At 43.5% G+C, this 23,645-nt stretch overlaps 1 protein-coding gene across 2 annotated transcripts in view; it reads left to right on the top strand.

The window, feature by feature from the left end:
* Nucleotides 1-353: 353 nt before the first annotated feature.
* Nucleotides 354-23,645, top strand: part of MPZL1 (myelin protein zero like 1) — a gene marked incomplete at its 5' end in the record, with an annotated part of 59,452 nt that continues 36,160 nt past the window's right edge. Inside the window, one exon of one of the 2 annotated variants that reach the window (XM_079697525.1) lies at nucleotides 354-459. In XM_079697525.1, coding sequence (XP_079553651.1) covers nucleotides 369-459 — 91 coding nt within the window. The remainder of the gene's footprint in view (nucleotides 460-23,645) is intronic. The other variant, XM_079697526.1, reaches the window with a different exon arrangement.

Raw genomic sequence — 23,645 nt, 5'->3', positions numbered from 1 at the left:
AGGCAGGCAGAGGGCTTGGCGGCGGTCGCCTCGGACAGCCGGGGACCTCCAGCGCCGGCATAAGGAGCCTGGGTGGGACCGAAAAGGCGGGGCCCCGCCTGGAGAGAGGGAGTGATGGACAGTCGGTGCCTTCCAATCGAGTCCTTCAAAGTGCGCGGGGCAGGCCAATGAGCGGAGAGCTGGGGCCGGCGCGGGGCCGAGGTCTGGGCGGAGGGCTGGCTGGCAGCGGCTGGGGCCGCGAGCGGGGATCTCGGCGTGGAGGTGCTAGCAGACGCGGGCGGCGGCGAGTCCGGAGCCCCCGGGCCGGAGCCGAGCTAACCGCAGTGGGGACCGGGGCCCAGAGCCGCGGCGGCTGCGGCCGGAGGACGATGGCAGCGCCCGCCGGGGCCGGAACACTGATTGCATCCCCAGACCGCAGGCGCTGGCTGTGGTCGGTGCTTGCTGTGGCGCTCGGGCTCTGTGAGTAAAGCCGGGATGGCGGGGGCGGCGGGGCCAGGTGGCGGGCCCTGCGCGCGCGGGGCGCCGAGGTGGGGAGGGGGCGCGGCCTGTACGCCCTGGGGCCCGGGGAACGGAGCCGGCGGGCCCCGCGACGGGCTGGAGAGGCGCGGAGCCTCTTTCTTCTTCCTGGATCCCTGCGTGTGGAGGAGGCGGGGAGAACTCCCTACCTTGCTCATTCCTGGGGGGCTGTCTGGGGAGCGGGCCCGGCGGGAGGCCGCATTGCGCCCTCGCTGAGTCGCCCACCGTCTCCGCCTGGCGACTCTGGGTCGCCCAGGCCCGCTTGGGATTCCGGTTCAGGAACCCGGGCTTCTGGCGTTCTCCACCTTTGGGAGGTGGCGGGAGGTTGCAGGGTTTTCATTTGTAGGGCCTTTGTTGATTGTTTCCCTTTTAAGCGACTGTTTTGTTTTACCTTGTTAGTTCCATTTCCAGTGCTCTCCAGCCCATTTTTTAAGCCTCTGAGATAGAAGGGTCCCGGAGTCTCATTTGTCTCATCTCTGTCGTCTGCAGACACCAGGAAGAAATTTACATTACTTCTGTGTTAGGAAGCAAAGAGCTGGGAATACCACTGGAGTGACCTGGCTTAAAAGAGTTTGGTCCAATCCATAATAATTACAGTCATAGTCACCGTAGTTTGACAAGACATACGACATTAAAAGGCTCGTTTTTCTTTAAAAAAAAAAATCACGTTTTTTTCCTTGTCAGATTTAATGAGTGAGACATAAAGTAAACCTCAGGCTGGATTTATTGAATTGGATGAGTTGTTTTACGGGCATCTGCAGTGGTGTCTGCCACAGGACTTTTTTTGTGTGTGTTGTTCAAAGCAGAGTACTTGTTGCCGTCTCAGAATGTGGTTAAGTAATGGTTATAAAGAGAGCCAACTCCTAAAAAACCACGGAGACTTGTTCATTTCTTTTGTTTTGCAAAATGTCAGTTGCATGACAGTATCTGAACATGAGTATACTCAGTAATTACTTTCATGGAAAAGTTCATAATGTAATCTTTGGAGCCAGGAAAAATACCATTTAATGAATGATTCCAGGAGCTGTAAAGTATAAACGTAAAAGTCCCCCCACCCTCTGGAGGTTGATAGATGAATATATACTTTGTATATATAAGACAATCCATTCTGTATAAATGTCTCTCCTGAGGGGGGGAAGAGGGTTAAAAGCATGGGGGTTTTTTGGTGGTTGTGGTGGTGGTGGTGGTGGTGGTGGTGGTAATATTCATGTTTTAAGTGAAGAAGTAGAAAATAGCTTAAAACTAAGGTGTATCAGAAATCTTGTGTGTTCAGACAGAATTATTATGCATGAGAGGCAGACACCCATCTTTACTGAGGACAAAAGCAGTCAGAGTAATCTTAATTAAACTCAAGGTATTAAAAAGTAGCAGAACTGAAAAACTGAATATTAATGGATACTAACACAAAAAGATCATCAGAATTACATCTATACACACCTTGGACATACGTAACTCTTCCGTAATGAAAGATGAATGCTGATACGTGAAAGTCAGCAGCTGATGTTATTGGTTAATTTTAGAAAACTATCTAATGTTTCTTCTTTCAAGCTACCTTTTCTTGTCATGAATAACTGTACATAACAGTTCATGTTTGACAGAAAGTCTTCTCAAGTTTGGTCTAGATACAGTTATTCGGCAAACATTTACTAAGCATTTTTTAAGTATTAAGCACCAAAAGTATTCTAGGAAGGACAGTCCCTGGCCTCACATAATTTATAGTTCAGTGGGAGAAACAAAGTGTGATAAACAATATGAGAAGTCTTTCATTAATGGTTTGCTGTGAGAGCACTAAGGAGAGTCATCATCTCAGACCGAAGTTCAGGCTGCTAGAGAAAGGGATGCTTAAGCTAAGTAGGTGTTGGGAGGAAACAGTATAGGCAGAGTCATGAATGAACCTGTTGGTAGGGCAGTGTCGTGAGAGGTTGGAGTGTGTATAGGAGAGATGGTGGGAATTGAAGCAGGAGAGATGGTGGGAATTGAGGCAGGAGAGATGGTGGGAATTGAGGCAGGAGAGCCAGCCAGAGGCACTAACTCCTAAAGGACCTTGTTTGCCATTCATAAGGCTGAATTTTATCCTAAGGGCTGTGGGGAGCCTGTGAAGGATTTCTGTGTCTATCGAGATGTGAAGTGTGGGATAGAGTGGTGTGAGGCTGAAGAAACCAGAGGGTTATTGTAACAATCCAGAGGAGGAGGATTGAAGACCCGAATTAAAGCAGTGGGATAGGAAGAGAGGACATATCCATGAGCTTGTTAGAAAGTAGATTTGGTGGGGCTTGGAAATCAGTTTGATGTGGACTTGAAAGAGCGGAGTGTAAGATGATCCTAAGGTTTTGAGCTTGGAAAGCTGGGCATAGTTTTGGAAAGTAGGGCTTTTCACAGATGAAGATTATGGATGAGGGGAAAGGAGTGTTGGAAGAAGAGGATGGTAAAATTACTCTTGGATATGTTGAGTTTAAGATGCTGCTGATATGTCTCAGTAGAAATGGGACATTTGGGTAGATAGTTTTAGAGGTGAGGAGAAAGTTCTGGTAGGAAATAGAGAGCTGGGAGGCTTTATGCGGGTAGTAGTTAAAGCTATGGATTGCTTGGATGAGGTCAGCAAGGAAGAGTGTATTGAAGGAAATAGCAGAAGGCCAAGGACAGAGTCTTGGGGTATACAGAACCTGACAAGGAGGCTCGTTGAGTAAATGAAGAACCAGAAGAGTGTGGTGTCTTGGAAACTGAGAGAGAGTGAAGTTTTAAGGAAGAAGTTTTAACTGTGTCAGATGAAGAGAGAGTGAATACTTCAAGGATTCACGGAATGTGGCAATGGGAATGTCTTTGGTAACCCTTAGGTAGGAATGAACACACAGTATATGAAAAATAAATCTCAGTAATTTGCATCACCCATTTCAGTAAATGGCACCACCATCCATCTAACTGCTCAACCCAGAAACCTAGGATCCGCCCTTGATAATGCTCTATCCTTCACTCCCCACATCCAGTCAGTTCTCCCATCTCCAGAATACTTCTAGGAATCAACCACTTCTTTCTTTCTCTCTCTCACCCACTTTTTTTCTATCTGTGGTCCACTCCTAGCATTTTAGTCGAAATCACTGTCACTTCTTGCCTGTGATACTGTGATAGCCTCCCAGCTGGTCTCCCCATTTTCCCCTCTTGCCTCCTTTTTAGTCCATTCTTCACACAACTGCAAGAATGACTTTATAAAAATGCAAATCAGATCATGTTGCTCTCTCGTTTAAAATTCTTAATGGCTTCCTGTTGCACTCTGAATGACATCCCAACTTCTCCCCATGGCCTATAGTTGTCTATGTGATCTGGTTTCTGCCCACCTCTCTGACTTCAACTTGTGCCCCTTGCTCACTATATTCAAGCCATGCTGCCATCTTTCTGCTCTTAGACACTCATTCCCACCCCAGGTCCTTTGCACTTGCTTTTCCTGCTGCCTGGTGTGCTCTTTCCCCAAAACTGCCCAGAGCTGTCTCCTTTTCATCAGTGAGGCCTTAGCTTAAATGTCACTTCCTCAGAGAGGCCTTCTCCAACCACCCTATCCAGCAGGATCCCCTGTTATCATTTCTTGGCCCTTTATGTCTTTATTGTAATTCCTCACTATTTGGTGGTTCTTCTCTTTTCTCCTCCACTAGAATCCAGGACAGAGATAGTGTTGGTCTTGTTTATAGAAGTATCCCTAGTGCTTAGCGTAGTGGATGTGATAGATACTAATAAATATTTATTAAATGGCAAGGAGGCGTAGGCGTGTCTTGATAACAGTTTGTTAGTAGTTTGCCACACGTAGTTAGGATTTAGCCTGGCACATAGTAGGTATTTTTAGCCTGGCACATAGTAGGTATCCAAGAAATGTTTGTTGAAAGAAGGAATATTTTTTCCAAGTGTGATTTTTATACATTATCTGATAATTTTCACTCTTTGAGTGCTATTTCATATTTCTTCAGAAATGTATGGAATGAATTAACATTCTTCAACCACTTTAAGTACTACTATAGTTTTGGAATTACTATTTATTATATACCAAAATTGTTTTATCATGTTTGTTATAGTATCTAAGTGTTTTATCAATAAAACTTTTATATGTTTTGATGCTTGTTGACCAAATGTAGACTTCAAGTACTACCCCTGTAGTTGAAAGGCCACTAATCTAATTACCACTTCCCACAGCCTTTTACTTCTTATTTACTAGTTGAGATAATAAAACAAAAACTTAGTTGTTTTTTTTTTAAATATTCTACCATTCATTTTTACCCTAACTCCAGGGTATTCACTAGGCTCAGAAGCTGCCAAAAAAAGAAATAAAGACACTACTGAGTGAAAGAGAGATATATGTGAAAAGTATATAAAATGCAAATTTGTGTTTTCACAAAGTCTTTATTCACTTATTCAACCAAATGAACACCTACTGGGTGCGAGGCACTGTTTTAGGTACCTTGGATGCAGCAGGGAGCCTAGATTCTAGTGGGAGGTGACAGACTATTCAAATAAAATAATGAATACCAAAGGACAGTTTAAATTCCTGACAGTCACCACATTTAAGCTATTCACCTATTGTGAAAGGTTGCAGTTAAAAAAAAAAAAGAAAAGAGGGAGAGGAAATACTACTGGCATTACAAAATAGATGTTTTTTTAACTTACAAAGGATCCATTGTGGGATTTCATTAATGGTTGCTCTTTCCTACTGAGTTTAAAGTGTGATTTAATTGGGAGAAACATAATATACACAGTTTTTCAGAAATATTGCTGCCTCCCCTCCACCTAGTTAATGCTGGTCTACCTGCTAAATATTTCTCACATTCCTTTCTATCACCACTGAGGCTGATTTAGTGCAGCCACAATCACGTTTCTCCTGGATGATTAGAATCTTTTAACTGGAGCCCAGTTGTGTTTTTATTGAATCGTATCTTTATCTGAGAATTTGGATTCTTTGTGTAGGACATGCATCTCACGTGTACCTAAACCTTGCAAAGATTTTAATCTTGCTAAGACCATTGGTGTCATTTAAAAAAAGAGAATAAATGGTTTGCTTTGACATGGAACTCATTATAGGTTAGTTTGGTCTTTAGCCTCCATCAAAGGAAATTTAATTATTAGAAGAACTAAAAGCATTGCCTGAGGTCTCAAGTATCAGATGGCTCTGGGTCTCGATCCCTAAGGCTGGTGAGATATGAAGGCGTCATATATCTTGAGTGATAGTCCTTTCTTCCTTTTCCACTCTTTGCCAAGTGCTTGACATTAGCAATGCCCTAGAGTCTAGACCAAAGTCATTGGAATTTTGGCTGCTAAGAAGGCAGAGGTCAGTTGGCTTTGTGACCATTTGTAGTGCCTGAATTGAGAAATTGCAATTGTCTCCTGGGACCTTTATATCTCTGCCCTTAAACCTCTTTATTTATTTATTATCTTTTTGAATGCATGTGGGCTGCTGTAATTTTTTATTCACTTATAATTTTCCCTTGGTCCCATTAGGTCTTTATGAAAAGGATAATTTCATTGATAAATTCTTCTTCAGTGATTTATTCTTTTTTTTTTCCCTTCCAAACTCAAAGTCTCTTTAGAAATTGTGATCCTTTGTCATACCTTTGATCTACTGTCAGGGCCTGTGGCTTGAATAGTTTTTTAACAACTGTGATGCGTTGTACCCAGTTCTTAGGTTTAACTAATTGGCGTTAGAGATGCTGTATGTCTTTAGAGATGCTGTATGTCTTTGTTGAGCCTGAGTTATTTATTATTATAGATAAGATTGCCCCTTAGAATGAAATCCCTGACTTGAGTTTGTTAGTACTGTGCTGTAACCAACTGAGCAAATGTCAATGAATTTGCAATGAACATTTTCTATACTGAGACGCAGATATTCTACTTTGGGATCTGGGGGGTTCGTTATGTGCAAGTTAAAACCATTCTAAAAATGCTTTTATCAGAATTAAGAAATGTCTTCTTTTCTCTCCAAACATTAAAGAACCCAATGTGCAGTTATGTAAGTTTAACGTACTCCTGTGCTTCTTCCAGATAACACTTTAAGAGATGAAGGTGCTATATCGTAGACTAAGCTTCAGTAAGAACTTATATGACCCTGTGCCAGACAGTTTCCTACAGTTACTCACATCCAGGTCATAATTGCTATTTACCTTCCTCTGAAGGGTGTTGCTAGGAAACATAAGCAAAGGACTCAGCTTCCTAAGAGAAAAATGTGTTAAAATGCAAATATTTGAAATCTCCTAAATGGTAAGAAGGGCAGAGAGAAAGTGAGTGAGTGGTGAGGGAGAAGTTTTGAATTAATTAATTCACCTTTTATCTATCCGTCTAGATATAGATACAGATTATATATATATTTATATTTATCTTTATGTGTATCTTTTTCTTTTCAGCCAGGTATGACTTAGAAGTTTGGGTGTAAAGCTAGGTTCATGTTATTTCTTTTGTTCTGCCCTCATTTATTGAGTGTGTACCATGTGCCAGGCCTTTGCTCATCAATTTATATCCATTATCTCATCTCCTTACAACTCTGTGTGATAATTATTATTTTTATTAATTTTACAGATGAGGAGACTAAGAATCAGACAGGTTGTGTAACTTGTGCAAAATCACATAGCTAACGTATGGTAGAGTTGGGACTCAACACTCCAAAGCATATATTTGCAACCACTCTGCATTATTATAGAATTCTCTTTCAAAAAGTTTCTAACCACTTTTTTGGCGGCTTCCAGGATGTCTTAAAGGTTTGCAAAGAGTCTTTTAACTGTCCCAGGGCATCCACCGATGTCCTCGCCTCTGTGGTCATGTTTGTGCTGAGAACCCCATGCCTTGATGCTGCTGGCTCCACCCTAGAGGGATGAGGCTGCGTGTTGAAGCCCTCCTCACTGATGATGCAAAGTCCTGCTCTGACTGCTCTTCAGGGATTGTTAAGGGTGTGGTTCTTGCAGTTTCTCACTCTGATACTGCTCCCTCTGGCGAGGACACAGCATGAATCCATTTATCCAAGTGTCTGACACCATCCGAGGCTCAGAAAGGTCCCTTGCCCTTCATCAGGAGGCACTACGTGTTGACAAGCCGCTGAACCTTCCCTCTTCACTTGGGCTGAGTTCTCCCTGGAGGCTCTGCAGATCCTTCTGCAGTTAGACTCCTGGCAGGCTTGCCCTACAGGATGTCCAGACAGGCTCAGGGTGTTCAAACCAGAGGCTTCTCACAGGCGCCTTTCCCTGGCCCCTCCACCCCATTGGAAGAGGTTCTGTAGCCCTGCTGCCTTGCTGCCTACCTTGAGCAGAAGTTCCAGCCCTTGTCTCTTAACTAGTAGGGACTTTCAGTCTTGATCACTTTCAGCTGTTTGGAATTTAATTCCTCCCTCCCTCCCCACCCCCACCCCCCGGGACTGCAAGTATAGAAGAACCCCAGTAAGGCTTGCTGAACTTTATACATGAGAGAGATTAGAAAATATTTCAATAATAAGCAGAGGTGATGCTGATTTGTATATGGATTTCAGAACAGAAAATGCTGAGGGGCAATTTCTCATTCTCATTTCAAATTATAGGTCCACAGTCTCTTACCAGCAATTCCAAAATCCCAAAAGCTCTAAAACTGAAAGTTTTTTCCTAAGTTTGATACAAACTCTTTTTTTTTAAATTTATTTATTTTTGGCTGCATTGGGTCTTCGTTGCTGCACACAGGCTTTTTCTAGTTGCGGCGAGTGGGCTTAGTTGCTCCGTGGCATGTGGGATCTTCCCGGACCAGGGCTCGAACCTGTATCCCCTGCATCGGCAGGCGGATTCTTAAACACTGTGTCACCAGGGAAGTCCCAGTACAAACTCTTTTGGCTGCAAAATTTGACCTGAACTAATGAGAGACTATTTTCAATCGTGATCCACTTGGTAAGACTAATTATATGTTTCAATACAGAAATACTCATGTGTTTGTTTATGGGATGCTGCCCTATACCCAGCTGGGGCTGTTATATAATATATAGTATATGCATTGTATTAATTTTCTGAAATCTGAAAAATTCTACCTTCTGAAACACATCTAATACATAAAGCTAATGGCTTGCCACTTAATCACCTTTAATCTCCTTTCTTAATTTATGCTAGTTTGGACTCGGCCTCTTTATTCAAGGGGTTCTAGATCTGTAAACTGGCGCAAGTCTGGGAATTGATGGAGGAGATGTGACTTTTTGTTTGTATGATTCAAGTTAGACTTTTGTTCACGTGACCTAGAACTTTTCTGCTTATATAGATCAAGTAAGAATTTAGTTGGCTGCCCATCTATATCATTTCCAGGAGCACTATGATCAACTGACCAACGTTGCATGTCCCTGTGAGTCAGACTATTCTGGTTGCTGCTTTCCCTCTGTTGTCCATTATGGTAACTATACTTGCCTTGCCTTTGACAGCTGAGTGCTGCCACTTCCCCTGACACTCCAGGATCCAGTTCCTTCCATTGCATTTAGGAAGCATCACATCAGTGTTAACAATTCCCTCTGTAAGTTCTGGCTTACAGAGAAGAGTGGTCCCAGGGCTCTTCAAAGATGCTGGGGCTCCTGTCACAAATTTATTTCTCATAGTTATGCTGACAGGCATGTCTTCTGGACCTTCCCAGGGTGGATGATTGTGTCTTAAATGACAAATCTACTCTAACTTTCCAATCTCCCTGAACCTTCATTAAATCCCTTCCCCTAGGGACTTCCCTGGTGGCACAGTAGTTGGGAATTCGCCTGCCAGTGCAGGGGACATGGGTTTGAGCCCTGGTCTGGGAAGATCCCTCATGCCGTGGAGCAACTAAGCCCGTGCACCACATCTACTGAGCCTGTGCTCTAGAGCCGGCAAGCCACAACTACTGAGCCCGTGTGCCACAACTACTGACGCCACGTGCCACAACTACTGATGCCTGCATGCCTAGAGCCCGTGCTCCACAACAAGAGAAGCCACCGTGATGAAAGCCTACGCAGTGCAATGAAGAGTAGCCCCCGCTCGCCACAACTAGAGAAAGCCTGCACGCAGCAACAAAGACCCAATGCAGCCAAAATAAATAAATAAAGTAATTAATTAAAAAAAAATTCCTTTCCTCTACATTAAGCCAAGGAGGGTCTGGCATTCCAAGTTCATTTACTGTGGGCCACTTTTGGTCCATGTTTTAGCCAAGGAACCAAAACAAACTGTTAGAGCTCTTTCTAAAGCCCTGAGTTGCGGCATTAAATGCAGAATATCTATTTAATGGGCTCTTATCGATCTATTTGGCCTGATTCAACTTGATGTTCCTTCCACCATTATCCCACATGCTTAGTATCCATTCCACACATATTCCCTGATTTCTGTCTGTGTGAATTAGAAAAATCAAGTAGTTGTTTTGGAGTGTAGTGCATCTCCTCATGGGTCACACTTTGTACCTGTAGGGGCCTTCTATGACTTGAGTCTAGTGATAATCAAAGAATCAAAGAGTGGGATGGGTGGTCGAGACAATCAGCAGTGTCTTTCAAGGCAGCTGCCTCAGGGGAGGCCATTAAGGTTTCCTCCAGCCAAGCAGGGTTAATCTCAGGCTGGGGTCTGCTTCTACTGGCAGAGAAGACTCTGATATTTCGGGGTTCAATGTCCCTAGCTTTATCAGGGTCTTCCCACAGGGTCCCCACTCCTCAGTCAGTGCCCTCACTTTAACAGTAGACACCTGTGAAGTTGAGGATTCAAATTGCTTTGTTAATTCAGCCAATCTCAGGATGAAATTCTGGATTTGATTTTTAGCAGTCTCAGCCCTGTGGCTGTAGGAGATAAGGGTCCCTTTCAGGGTAGACATAGAAGTTTTCTGGTCATTTATAAGCACTTGAACTGGGAATTTGAATCCTTGAGCTCATCCTTTCCCCACTTTGTCTAGTGACTTTAGGAGCAATTAACCAATATCATTATCCTCATTAGTTTGACAAAAATGTTCAAAGGTGTTACGTACATGGTCATCCAGAACCTTGCCTTAGGTTAAGTGTTTGATTAGGAGTATTCACTGGTGATGCTTTGCATATCTCTGTGGCCACATTGTGCCATGGCTATCAGTGCTCTCTTTACTACTGGAAATAGTCATTAGTGTCTTCAAGTCTCATCAGAGTGGAGAGCCAGTTCCAGAAACCCCAGAACCAATTCAGAAAACTCATCCTTAAGATTCTCTTCTTGGGCTTCCCTGGTGGCTCAGTGGTTGAGAGTCCGCCTGCTGATGCAGGGGACACGGGTTCGCGCCCTGGTCCAGGAAGATCCCACATGTCGCGGAGTGGCTGGGCCCGTGAGCCATGGCCGCTGAGCCTGCGCGTCCAGAGCCTGTGCTCCGCAACAGGAGAGGTCACAGCAGTGAGAGGCCCACGTACCGGAAAAAAAAAAAAAAAAAAAAAAAGATTCTCTTCTTCTAGAACCATTCTTGGTACCAAAATCTGTATTAGTCAGAATTCTCCACAGAACCAGAACCAGCAGGATAAATGGATTGGATGGATGGATAGATAGATAGGTATGTAGATAGATAGATATTTTAAGGAAATGACTCACACAACGGTGGAGGCTTTGTAAGTCTAAAATCTGCAGGGTAGGCTGGCAGGCTGGAAATTTAAGGAAGTAGTATAGTTGGAGTCTAAAGGCAGTCTGCTGGTAGAATTCTTTCTCATAGAGGTCAGTCTTTGTTTTCTCAAGACCTTCAGCTGATTGGATGAGCCTCACCTAACATTAGGGAGGATAATCTGCTTTACTCAGAGTCTGCCACATTCAGTGGTAATCTCATCCAAAAGCACACCTTCATAGAAACATCCACAATCGTCTTTCAACAAAGATTATTGGTCCAGCTGGTGGCCCAGCCAAGTTGACACATAAAATTAACCGCCACACCAGTAATGAATTATAAAAGATAAGCCATAAGTGGAGATCTCAAATTGTTGATTTCCCTTGACTGTAAACAGTTCTCTCCCTTGCTCTATTTTAGCACTTCCTGTTCACACCTCAGGTGAGTGTGATCTGACTTCTGCCTAGTAAACACCTAGTAAACACTTTGATAAAGGTCACCTGAGGTTGCCAAACCAACTGCCCTATCAGTATTTCCGGTCTTTTCTTTCTGGACTGTTTTGCTTCCTCGACATTTTTGACCACCTTGATCTTAGTTCCTTTGTCGTTGTGACATCACTTGTGATTCTCGTCTCTCTTCCCTGTCTGCTCCAAGCATCCGCCCTCTGCCTGTGCCCCAACATTGATTCTAAGGTTCTGCTCTCAGCCATCTGCTGGTCTCATCACGTGCTCATCTTTGGTGACCTCATCCAATTTTGTTCTTGTTACTGCAATTCATATCTGGCAGGTAAGTCATTCGATAAAGATTTGTTAAATAAATGGTGACTCCCAGATATATCTCCTGTGGTCTGAACTGCAGACTCTTACCCACTGCCCATGTCCATTTGAATGTCTAGAGGCACCTCAAACTTTGTATGTTCAAAACTCCACCCCATGTATCTCTCCTTTCCAAACGCTGCCTCTACTTCCCTCCAGTGGCCTTTATTCTTGTTGTTTCCCACCGTCCCGTTTGCCTCTCTCTCAGACAAGAACTTGAACATCATCTTAGAATCCTTCCTTTCCCTCACCCCACCTCCGTGGGTTTAATCAGAGCCCTGCCAATGTTTACCTTCTATTTCTGAATCCACCCCTTGTTTTCCATTGCACTTGGACAAGTGCCCATCTTTCTAAGTCCAGCTGACTGCGGGAGCATCCTAACTGGTCTCCCCAGTGCTAGTCATGTTCCGCTCAGGTCCACCCTCCCAGTTGTTGCCAGAGGGATCTCTCATGGGCAGCCTTCATTGTGCTACCCTCCGCTAAGACCCCCCATCCCTTCCCGTAGTCTCCAGGGTAAGCTCAGGGCCTTAGCTTGATTCATGTGTTCTGCCCCGTCACCTGCCATTCCCTTCCTTGCACTTTATTGATTGTTTGCAACATCGCTGCATGGTTCACTCTTTGGTCTCCTTGATTTTCTGTATGGTATGTTCACTCTCCCTCCTGATTACCCTTCTCCCTATTTATTTACTTGGCTACCCCTATTTAGCCTTCCTATCTCAAGTGCAAGCTCATCTGGCAGATATTCTGAGGCAAGGCCAAGTGCCCTGCCTCTAAGCTTCTGCTCTGTCACTTCATCTGAAATTATCTTTTTATATGATTGTTTCTCTAAATGCAGAACTGTGCCTTATTCATCTTTACGTCTCCAGTACTTAGCACACTACCTGGAACGTAGTAAGTGTTTAGTAGCTATTAGGTGAACTGTTGAATTGAACCCCATGTAGGAACTTTAAACATCAGAGCAGAGATTGAGTGAAAATAAGGAGGTAGGTCCTTCTGGAACTTGGAATCTCAAGATCCAGGGAGCAGTCAGATGTCAGTTTTGTAGTTCAGACATTGGATTTGACAGTGATATGGCTCAGGGGGGAAACTGTCTAACCAAGCTCTCAAGGGCATTGTATCTAGTAAGAACATCATGTCAGCTTATTGATTTTCAGTGAGCATTATAAATGCTGGGGTGCTAGAATGTTTAAGTGGATTGAGTTTTGTATTTTTCTCCCTGTCCAAAGACAGACTGTCCCCACAAGATTGCCCAGGGATTATGGGATCAACTCAATGGACGTTTATTGAATGACCATGATGGCTATGATCGTCAAGCCATGATAGCCTGAAACACCCCTCTCTCCATGGTAGGCATATAACTGGCAGATACATTGGATTGGTTAAGTCATCCTCTTCACTGGAGAGTGCTGTCACATACTGACAATGACACTTTAGACATGAGGAGACAGCCTGGAAACCTTCATTGGAAACCTTGATAGTTTCCTGCACCTTGAGAGTTTTCCTAGACAGAGAGCCTATCGTATAGAGTGGATCCTCTCTACAGATGACTAACATCATCTATTGAGTGTTGATACTTCTTTCAAAATTCGTAGACCTTCCTTTTTTTTTTTTCTTTAAGTAATCAGTTCTATACCAGATCTCAAGGTATATAATACACTAATGTTGAATGGGAAGAGCGTTGGACTTAGGAGTCAGAGTACACAAAAGTGAACACAAACACACTGAACACTCATGTCAATTAACAATGCAACGGCACAAAATAAAATGAGCATACAACCGCTAACCCCATTATTTGCTGGTCTCCATTGCTCTAGTTTGTATTCTCCCTACTGTTTATAGCTGAAAATACATGATTTCTTCCCTGTATGTTTATTCTTTCTTGGTTCTTCCACTAGAGTATAAATCTCCACTAAGGCCCAGAAAGTGCCTGGGACATAGTGGGAACCCAGTAAGTGTTTGTTGAATATATTTGTTGGGGGTGGGCAGAGTCTTGCTATAGTACTTTATTCAAGTTTGTTCGTTGAAAGTTTTGAAATAAAAGAGCTTTTTGAACTTTTAACTAAAACTCTCTAAAACTCGAAGGTATCATTTACCTTATACAACTGTGGAAATTGAGCTCTGGAATTCTCAGTAGGTGCTGCCTTCCCATAAGCATTGCCATGACACCCTAAGAAGCCCCAGGGAGCCCATTAAGCAGCTGTATACCTGGGGAATGCAGCCAGAGAACCTGTGTGTCCCTTACTCTTGGGGAGTATCTGGATTGACCCTTTCATTCTTCATCTCCCCATTGACCGCAGTCCCCTGTGGGAGGTCCCTGGGTGCATGCTGTCTCTTGAGGAGTTGGTTCTTGCTACTGAGAACATCTTCTACCGTGGCCACATCTCTCTTACCCTCTGTCTTCTCGGAGCCTCGTCATCACCAGAAAATGCACCAACTCCAAACTCTCATCCTCCTCTTCAAGTGCGACCTCCTTCCGGTCTCACTGCAGCGCTTTCTGGAACTCATTAAGACGTGTGACTCTTTCCAACTCTCTTATTGACATTAGTCACTTCCCCTCTGCGCCTCCCTCTGTCTCCAGCTTGGAGTCCGTGGTCCATTGTTGTAATCACTCCCTTTCAAATACTCCTACTTCCCTTGCCCTCCGTCCCTCCATTGTGATCAGCTGGCCAGCCCCCAACCCCGTGCTCTCTTTTCATCTCCTCAGGGATCTGTTGCTTTCGTCATTGCCTCTCTTTGGATCATTCTTAGTACAACACAAACAAGCTCTAGAATTTCTGATCTTTAAAGGTCCTTTCTTGGTCCCACAGTCTCCTTAGCTACATTTCTGAAAAGTTGTCTGTACTCCTGTCTTTGTGCACATCTCTGCCCTTCCCAGCCGCCCTCACAGGCTGCCCCCCTCCACACCGCTGAAACGTCTCACGTCAGGGTCACCAGTGCACCCCCAAGTTGCCAGACTCTCTAGAGCCTTTTCTGTAGTCATCGCCTGAGACCCCCTGCCATTCCTCTTCTCTTCTCTTTCCTGACACCCCATTCTCTAGTTTTCTTCCCCTCTCACAATCTGCTCCCTTTCATCCACCTTTGGCAGGGCCTTCCTTCTCTCCACACCTGCCCTTACAGGGTCTGGTGTTCCTCCAGACTTAGGCCTGACCCTCATCTTTCACGACATTATTTTCTGACGTGATGGCGTTTTCTTCTGTGGTTTTCAGTGCTGTACCACCTGCATGCTGGTAACTTCAGAAATTTATGCACAGCCCAGACCTCTGAGTTTCAGACCTGCATATCCAGTTCCCTACTTGACTCCATTTGGAGGTCTCATAGGCATCGCAAACTTAACATTTCCAAAAATGCGGGTTGATTTCTATTCCTTCTCCCCAGTTAAATCTCTAGCTCTGTAAGCACTTTACTTATTCAGTTGCTCAGGCCAGAAACTCGGGCGTTATTCTTGGTGTATTCTTTTTCTTCATTCCCATATCAAGTTATCAGCAAGAAATCCCGTCAATTGTCCATTTCTCTTTCCATCTTCTCTCCTCCGGTCCAGGTCACCACTGCTCTATCCCAGAACTATTGCAGTAACTTCTTCATGAATTTCCCTCCTGCTGCCCACGTTCCCCTCCATTAGAACTATTTTAAAGTGCATGTCATTTTCCTGAAACGTTTTAAAACCTGTTGGTCTGATCAAATTATTCTTGTTTCCATAATGTCAAAAGCCTGGGATATAAGCATAAGAGTATATTGCTTAATTGTAGTATTATGGGCAGATATATTAATAGTAACTTTCAAATGAAAAAGATACTTTCCAAGTTTTAAAATAAATATACATGGGGCTTCCCAGGTGGCGCGGTGGTTGGGAGTCCGCCTGCCGATACAGGGGACGCGGGTTCGTGCCCCGGTCCGGGACGATCCCACGTGCCGCAGAGTGGCTGGGCCCGTGAGCCATGGCCGCTGAGCCTGCGCGTCCGGAGCCTGTGCTCCGCAACGGGAGAGGCCACAACAGTGAGAGGCCCGCGTACCGCAAACAAACAAACAAACAAACATGGATTGCCTTAAGGAATTTTGGTAAGGAGTCTGTTATCAGTCTACCATAGTCAGAATAGATAGTTTCATTTTGTAACTAGAGCACAAACTCTAGATATGTCATTTTCTAGGTGGTGGTGATAGTGGTAACTTTAAACCAATGTGTACTATGTTTGATATGGTACAGAGTTGTAAATGTGATAGAGGGATGTCTTTTTTAACTCATTCAGTTGATAGGTTTGTTGATAGGGTTTATCACTCAAAATAAGACATTTTGTGAGAACGTTCTGCAGATTTTTTTTATTATTATTATTTTTTTAATTTAATTTTTTTTTTTTTTTTTTTGCGGTACGCGGGCCTCTCACTGTTGTGGCCTCTCCCGTTGCGGAGCACAGGCTCCGGACGCGCAGGCTCAGCGGCCATGGCTCACGGGCCCAGCCGCTCCGCGGCATGTGGGATCCTCCTGGACTGGGGCACGAACCCGTGTCCCCTGCATCGGCAGGCGGACTCTCAACCACTGCGCCACCAGGGAAGCCCCCTGCAGATCTTTTTATGGCTGTTGGAGCCAGCTTCATAGGCAGGCAATCAGCACAGTCGCGCAGGACCTTGCACTCAAAGGACCTTATAACAACTAGCTTGGGGTTTACTGCTCTGAGGCCACCGTCTTGAAAGTCTTAATAATTTTATCTTTGAATGTGTACTTTGTAAGTGAAGTCTGATGAGGCAGTGGGGTGTGCGTAGGGCTCAGAGCCTGAGCTCACATGGAAGCTTGCTTCCTGCAGCCTCCTTGCCTCCCAGGGATGGGTTTTTGGCCCCCTGTTCTCCAGCCCCAGGTGCCTTGGGGTATCCTTGGGTGGAGCAGCACGGTGACCATTCCCTTCCCCCTAGGCTGGCAGCACCCTGGTGAGTTTGGTGGGCAACTCAGCAGTGTCCTCTTACCCTCCTGATCCAAGTACCAAGCCCTCTCCCACCCCTATCTTGGGCCCTGGAAATTGTGTAGCTCCTGGCTGTGGAGGGTGACCGTTAGCAAGTACTGTGGGAAGTTTCTGGACTAAAATCATACTGCTTGTGCTTTATGGTCTGGAGTTGGCAGTGTGACCAATCATTTGCACTTTATACTGGAGCAATCCCAAAGTCATTCTCTAAGAGAAGTGCTGCTTTGCTTGCCAGGGGCATTCCCATGGCTCACCTCCCACCCATGGGCGAGATGGCCACAGATCTAGGTGAGAGGTTTGATTTGGCACCTCAGTTTCTACAGTCAACCTGCTTTGTTCTTTGAACTGTCAAGAATGTGGATCTACCTTTGATAATCAACACAGAGCCACACTGGCAAAGAATATAACAGGAAATGTTTTGCCAAACAACTTTTATCGGGAGCCCAGTTAAGGGAAGTGATATTTGCAGAGGATTGTTCAAGTGATATGCAGTCCATTTATTTCTGTAGCTGTTCCACGTCCTGTCCTTGGTTTAGCTTTGTACCTGGACAGTCATGCTTTGGATCCTTACACAGTTGCTTTCTTTGAATCCTGTTGTGGTGTAATGTCATCAGCATTTTTTTAAGGGGTGTCAGGAGAGCCTGCTTTATAAAACTCACTGTTGCACTGCTCCAAGTTGTTCTTGAAGACATGCCCCCTGCATTACTCAGGGTGCCCTACAGAAGGTATATGAGAAATCTTTCCTGGAGGCGGTGGCCAGGGAAAGCTTTGTTTTAGCCAGTATATAGACCATATCTCCTGCATATATGTGTTCTGTTACCCTACCCCCAATACTGATCTTTTAATGGATATTATCCTGCTTCCATGTTTTATTTAATATTTATGTTCATATGTATTTTTAGGAAGCCACATCAACTCCTTCATATAACTAGGCAGAGTATAAATAAATGAAAGTAACGATGCCTCTTGCTTCCAGTAGTCAAGTCATAGTGTTTTCTTTTCCATTGCTCTGATTCCGGTTCACTTGGCCTCTGTCTCTGGACTCTGCATGAAGAACTGTTGACCATTATTTACTTAGAGATTACTTTAGAACACCTTCCATTTAAAAAAAAAGTAGATCTCATGGAGGCGGAGTGTGCAGCCTTTCTGTCCTCTACTTTCAGCTCTGTTTACACCATTCTCAAAGCTAGCCAGTCCACTAGCATTGCTGTGTACACCTGGGGATCCTGACACTGTGAAGGTGCTTGGCAGGTACAGTAGAGGACGGTGGGAATGACCTCTGCCCTCAAGGTGCTTAGAGTCCATTTGGAGAGATAACTAATATGCATGAAGTAAATGGGACTGACATTTTTAGACTCCTTACTAATGCAAATTTTTTCAGAGAAAAGAGGCTGTTGTCTATTTTGATAGATACTTTTTATAGTCCAGAAGCATCACATTGCACAAATACACCTAAGTGTTTTTGCAGCTGCTTATTTATTTATCAAATAGACGTATGGAGCTTAACTTATCCGAGGCCAGGTACTCTAATAAGCCCTTTATAAATATTAACTCATTTAATTCCCATAATAACCCTATGAGGTAGATACTATTATTAGAGTACATTTACAGTAGTAGCAGCTGAGGCACCAACAGGTTTTTGCCCAAGGCTGTTATTTCATTATTCCTTGTTATTTCAGGTAGCTCTCTGGCTGCTGTCGTTTCAGGAAAAATTGTAGATATCTTGTAAAAAACTTACCTTACTAGGGGGAGAATTTTTGAAGTGTAAGATAAATAAGATCCATTAGAAAGTATATCTGAATGAAGCCAAGAGGTTTTTTTGTTTGTTTTTTGGCCACATGGCTTGCAGGACATTAGTTCCCCAACCAGGGATCGAACCCGGTCCCACGGCACCGAAAGTGCCAAGTCCTAACCACTGGACCGCCAGGGAATTCCCCCCAAGAGTCCTGTAAGAACTTACACATCTACAGATGGGTTTTCCCACTTCCGCCCTCTGAAATAAGTTTACATATAGGCCTTAATAAAAGTCCTTATCATGGCTACTTTACAATAGTGGGTGAACATTTGTATCCATTTATATCATTAAATTTATTTACTTTAAATTGGGAGTGAAATCATAACAGAATAATATCTGCTGCCATCAATTCAAGAATAAATATTGCTGTGATCACTCCAGAGGTGAGGTGGACACCACAGCCCCACACCCCATATTTGGTTCAGATATAAGAATTGATGATGCCACATATGTACCAAGAAGGTATGAAGAGATTTGTTAGTCATGTAATAAGGCTTTCTGGGAAGGGCAGGGCAGGCTTCTCAAGCTGGTCCAAAAGTGGCTTGAAAGAACAGGGAAATAAGTCTGGCTTTGCTTTTATTTTGATTAGATGATGGGGCCTGGGGTCAGAGCTCCCATCTGTGCTTCGGGCCGGGGCTTGGTTTTAGCTTCCCATCTGCCCCAAAGGAGGGATCACCTGGGTTTTCTTATCAGCTTCCCCTCAGGAAAGGGGATTGGAACAGCTTGAAAGTTGTCAGCAAACATCAGATTCTCTATTACAAATATATTTTTAAGTGCTTATCATTGTTTATATTGTGGGGCAAAAATTTTGTCTCTGTACTAAGTAAACACCATTAATCTCATGTTGCAAATGGAAGATTCATCACATTCTGTTAAGAATGTTTTTGGAACCCCGGATACAGGGGCATATCCTGTGTATCTTTCAAAAACACTGAAAAATTTAACATCTCCAATATGTGTGGGTTAACAGTGATGCTGAAGGGCTTCCCTAGTGGCACAGTGGTTAAGAATCCGCCTGCCAATGCAGGGGACATGGGTTCGAGCCCTGGTCCGCGAAGATCCCACATGCCATGGAGCTACTGAGCCTGCGCTCTGGAGCCCGCGAACCAACAACTACTGAGCCTGTGCGCTACAACTACTGAAGCCCACGCACCTAGAGCCCCATGCTCCGCAACAAGAGAAGCCACTGCAATGAGAAGCCCCCACCACAACGAAGAGTAGCCCCCGCTCACTGCAACTAGAGAAAGCCTGCTCACAGCAACAAAGACCCAACGCAGCCAAAAATGAATAAATAAAATAATTAAAACAAAAATGATGCTGAAATACTGGGTATTGCCTGAGTCACTGTGGGCAAAGAAGCTTTTTTTTTTAAGCTTTATTTTTATGGCATTAATGATTTCTAAGTTTTATCACATTCTTTTTGTACTTCATTAGACAGATCCTTAATAAATAGGAACTCTTTTTTAACTGATTTAAAAAAAATCTGTATACAATATTTAAAGGTTACTTTCCATTTACAGTTATTACAGAATATTGGCTGTATTCCCTGTGTCATCCTTGAGTTTATCTTACACCCAATAGTTTGTACCTCCCACTCCCCCACCCCTATGTGCCCCTCCCCACCTCCCCACTGGTAACCACTATATCTGTGAGTCTGCTTATTTTTTGTTATATTCACTAGTTTGTTATTGTTATATTTTTTAGATTCCACATATAAGTGATATCATACAGTGTTGATTTTTTTCTGTCTGACTTATTTCACTTAGCATAGTGCTCTCCAGGTCCACCCACGTTGGTGCAAATGGCCAAATTTCGTTCTTTTTTATGGCTAAATAGTATTCCAGTGTGTGTGTGTGTGTGCATGTGCATGCACGTGCACACGTGTATGTATCTAACATCTTTATTATACATTCATCTGTTGATGGACGCTTAGGTTGTTTCCATGTCTTGGCAATTGTAAATGATGTTTCTATGAACATTGGGGTGCATGCATGTTTTTGAATTAGTGTTTTTGGGTTTTTTCAGATATATATCCAGGAGTAGAATTGCTGGGTCATATGGAAGGGAGGTTGAGAAACCTCCATACTATTCTCCACAGTGGCTGCACCAACTTACATTCCCACCAACAGTGTAGGAGGGTTCCCTTTTCTCCACATCCTTGCCAACATTTGTTATTTGTAGACGTTTTGATAATAGCAATTCTGACAGGTGTGACATGACATCTCATTGTGGTTTTGATTTGCATTTCTCTGGTAATTAGCGATGTTGAGCATCTTTTCATGTGCCTGTTGGCCATCTGCGTTTCTTCTTTGGCAAAATGTCAGGAACTCTTATTTTTAAATTTAAATAAGCTGGACTCTTATTTTACACTGCATATCTTGGCTTTTAGGTTCTGAGCTAATTATTGGGAAGAAATAAGTGTGAGTAAAACCCAAAATCTTAGATGCCAAAGGTCTGGGAGAGACTGGGAAACAATTTACCTATAACAATCAAGAGATGTGTTATAGGTAAACAGACAGATGGAAGACAGCATCTTTACCTTTGAGCTTTGTGGTTTACTACATTTTTAAAATTTGAAGACAGTTTTGCACATTTTAATGTCTCTGACATTGGGATGTACTTTACGGTCACTGGTGAGTCAGAGCCAGCATTTTTATTTCCCGGTGACACATAAAATAATGTTTCTTGTCCTCAGTGGTATCTTCAAGTTTATGAAATATCCTAAATTTTTTATTACTTTATGTCTTTTTAATATAAATTCATTGAAACTTCAGAAATATCCACGATTAGACCCCAAGTTAGGGGAGCCTTTACAGAGGTGATTATCTTGGAGTTGCCTTGAAGGAAGCACAGGCATTGACCCAGTTTGAGTGAGTGAGTTAGTGGAAGTGGCATTCCAGACCAAAAGAGTAGCACGTATAAAGCATATTGTTGGGCTTCCCTGGTGGCACAGTGGTTGAGAGTCCGCCTGCCGATGCAGGGGACGTGGGTTCGTGCCCCGATCTGGGAAGATCCCACATGCCGCAGAGCGGCTGGGCCCGTGAGCCATGGCTGCTGAGCCTGCGCGTCCGGAGCCTGTGCTCCGCAACGGGAGAGGCCACAACAGTGAGAGGCCCGCGTACCGGAAAAAAAAAAAAAAAAAAGCATATTTTTGTTACAGAGTGTAGTGTGTTGGGGAAAGGGCTAGAAGTTTGACGTGGCAGAAATGTAGGATCTGGGGTGAGATGGGGAGAGTGATAAACTGGCTACAGTGGTAACCTGCAGCCACGCTTTGAAGGGCTTTGTGTGCCCTGCTAGGGAGTCGAGCTGTATTGACACAGCTGTGCAGCCTGGTAAAGCAGCTCTCCCCTCTCGGCATCATCAAGGGGGTGTGTGGCATTGACATAATAATAGAAGAGCGTGGATAAAGCAATATGTCAGATAAGATGGACAGTACAGAACTCTCCAAAGTACAGAACTACACTCTGATTCCAGCTGGACGGTGTGGAATTAAGTGGAAGGGAGAAGTTCTGCATCAAGCGGGCCTATTTCCCTCTGCCCCTGTTGTGAGCGGAGTTGGGGTTCAGTGGCCCGTTTTGGAAACCTGTTTCTGCACTAGCTCTATGACAACGCTGGTGAAAAATAGAGAATGGCTTTCAGAGGGCAGTTTTAATCCACTCGGTTGGAAATTTAGGAGTGGAGCATGTAGGAAGTAGTGTTTCGAAACTGTTTTTGACTTTTTCCTAAGGGTCATTTATTCTTAAATTTACTCCTAGATTAAGGGTCATTTATTGGTCTTAATTTCCTCTAAAGTATAATGTCTGGTAGAGGGAGGTTTTATAATAAATTTTTTTTAGATAGGTTTTCTGCTTTTTTTTTTTTTTTTAAACACGTTTGGGAATTTGATCCAATATAGAAGAAATTTGTTCAGTTTGGGTTTCCAAATAAAAGAGGTACAGAAAATTACTTCATCAAAGAGCCACTGAGACATAAAGAGTTAGAAGACCAAAAGGGAAAAGTTAATGGAAGCAGAATTAAACGGTATAGAAAAGGAAACTGTACTGATTTTTCTGTTACTTCAGGCTAATTTCAGTAACTCAGTACCATCTGCAGCCCCCAAGTGTATTGTTTTGCATAGAGCTTTGCACTGTCAAACCAGTGGAAGGAACTAGTCTATTAAAAACATTTTCTAATTTCATTTGGTTTCTAACTAAACATTTTGAATAGTACTATGTTGACATAGTTCAAAAGTTAAGAGCACATAATGAAAAATCTTCCTCTGTCCTTGCCCAGGAAGCCAATGTTAGTTTTCTAACATTGTATCTTTCCAGAGATACATTATGGAGATGTGAGCAAATCTGTAAGTGGTAGTATCCCATACATTATTGCTCAACACAGCAGCTTTACTGAGATACAGTTTGCTTACTATGAAATTCACCCTTTTAGAGCATAGAATTCAATGTTTTTTAGTAATTCGCAGAATAGTACAGCCACCACTACTACCCAGTTTTAGAATGCTCATTACCCCATAATGAAACCCTGTATTCATGAGTGGGGTCAGTCCCCATTTCCCTCTGCCCACAGCCCCCAGAGTCTACTTCCTGTCGCTATGGGTCTGCCTATTCTGGAAATTTTGTGTAAGTGGAATCACATAGTATGAGGCCTTTTGTATCCAGCTTTCACTTACCATGTTTTCAAGGTTCATCTGTGACATAGCATGTATCGATATTTTATTTCTTTCTATGTCTAAAAAAATTCCATTGTATGGATGTGCCACACTTCGTTTCTCCACTCATCAGTTGATGGGCATGTTTTCAGTTCTCTTGGATATATACTTAGGAGTAGAACTGCTCACTCATATGGTAACCCTACGTTTAACCGTCGGAGGAACTGCCAGTCTGTTTTCCAAAGGGCTGCACTACTTTACATTCCCACCAGCGATGTAGAGAGTTCTAAGTTCTCCACATCCTCACCGATACTTGTTCGAGTGTTTTTGAATAGCCAGCCTAGTGGGTGTGAAGTGGTATCTCACTGTGGTTTCATTCGCCCTTCCCTAATGATTAGTAATGT

The sequence above is a fragment of the Hyperoodon ampullatus genome (genome assembly GCF_949752795.1).
Source record: "Hyperoodon ampullatus genome assembly, chromosome: 2".
Taxonomy (NCBI): Eukaryota; Metazoa; Chordata; class Mammalia; order Artiodactyla; family Ziphiidae; genus Hyperoodon; species Hyperoodon ampullatus.
Note: the sequence above shows the minus strand (reverse complement) of the source record. Positions and strands in the feature narration are given on the sequence as shown.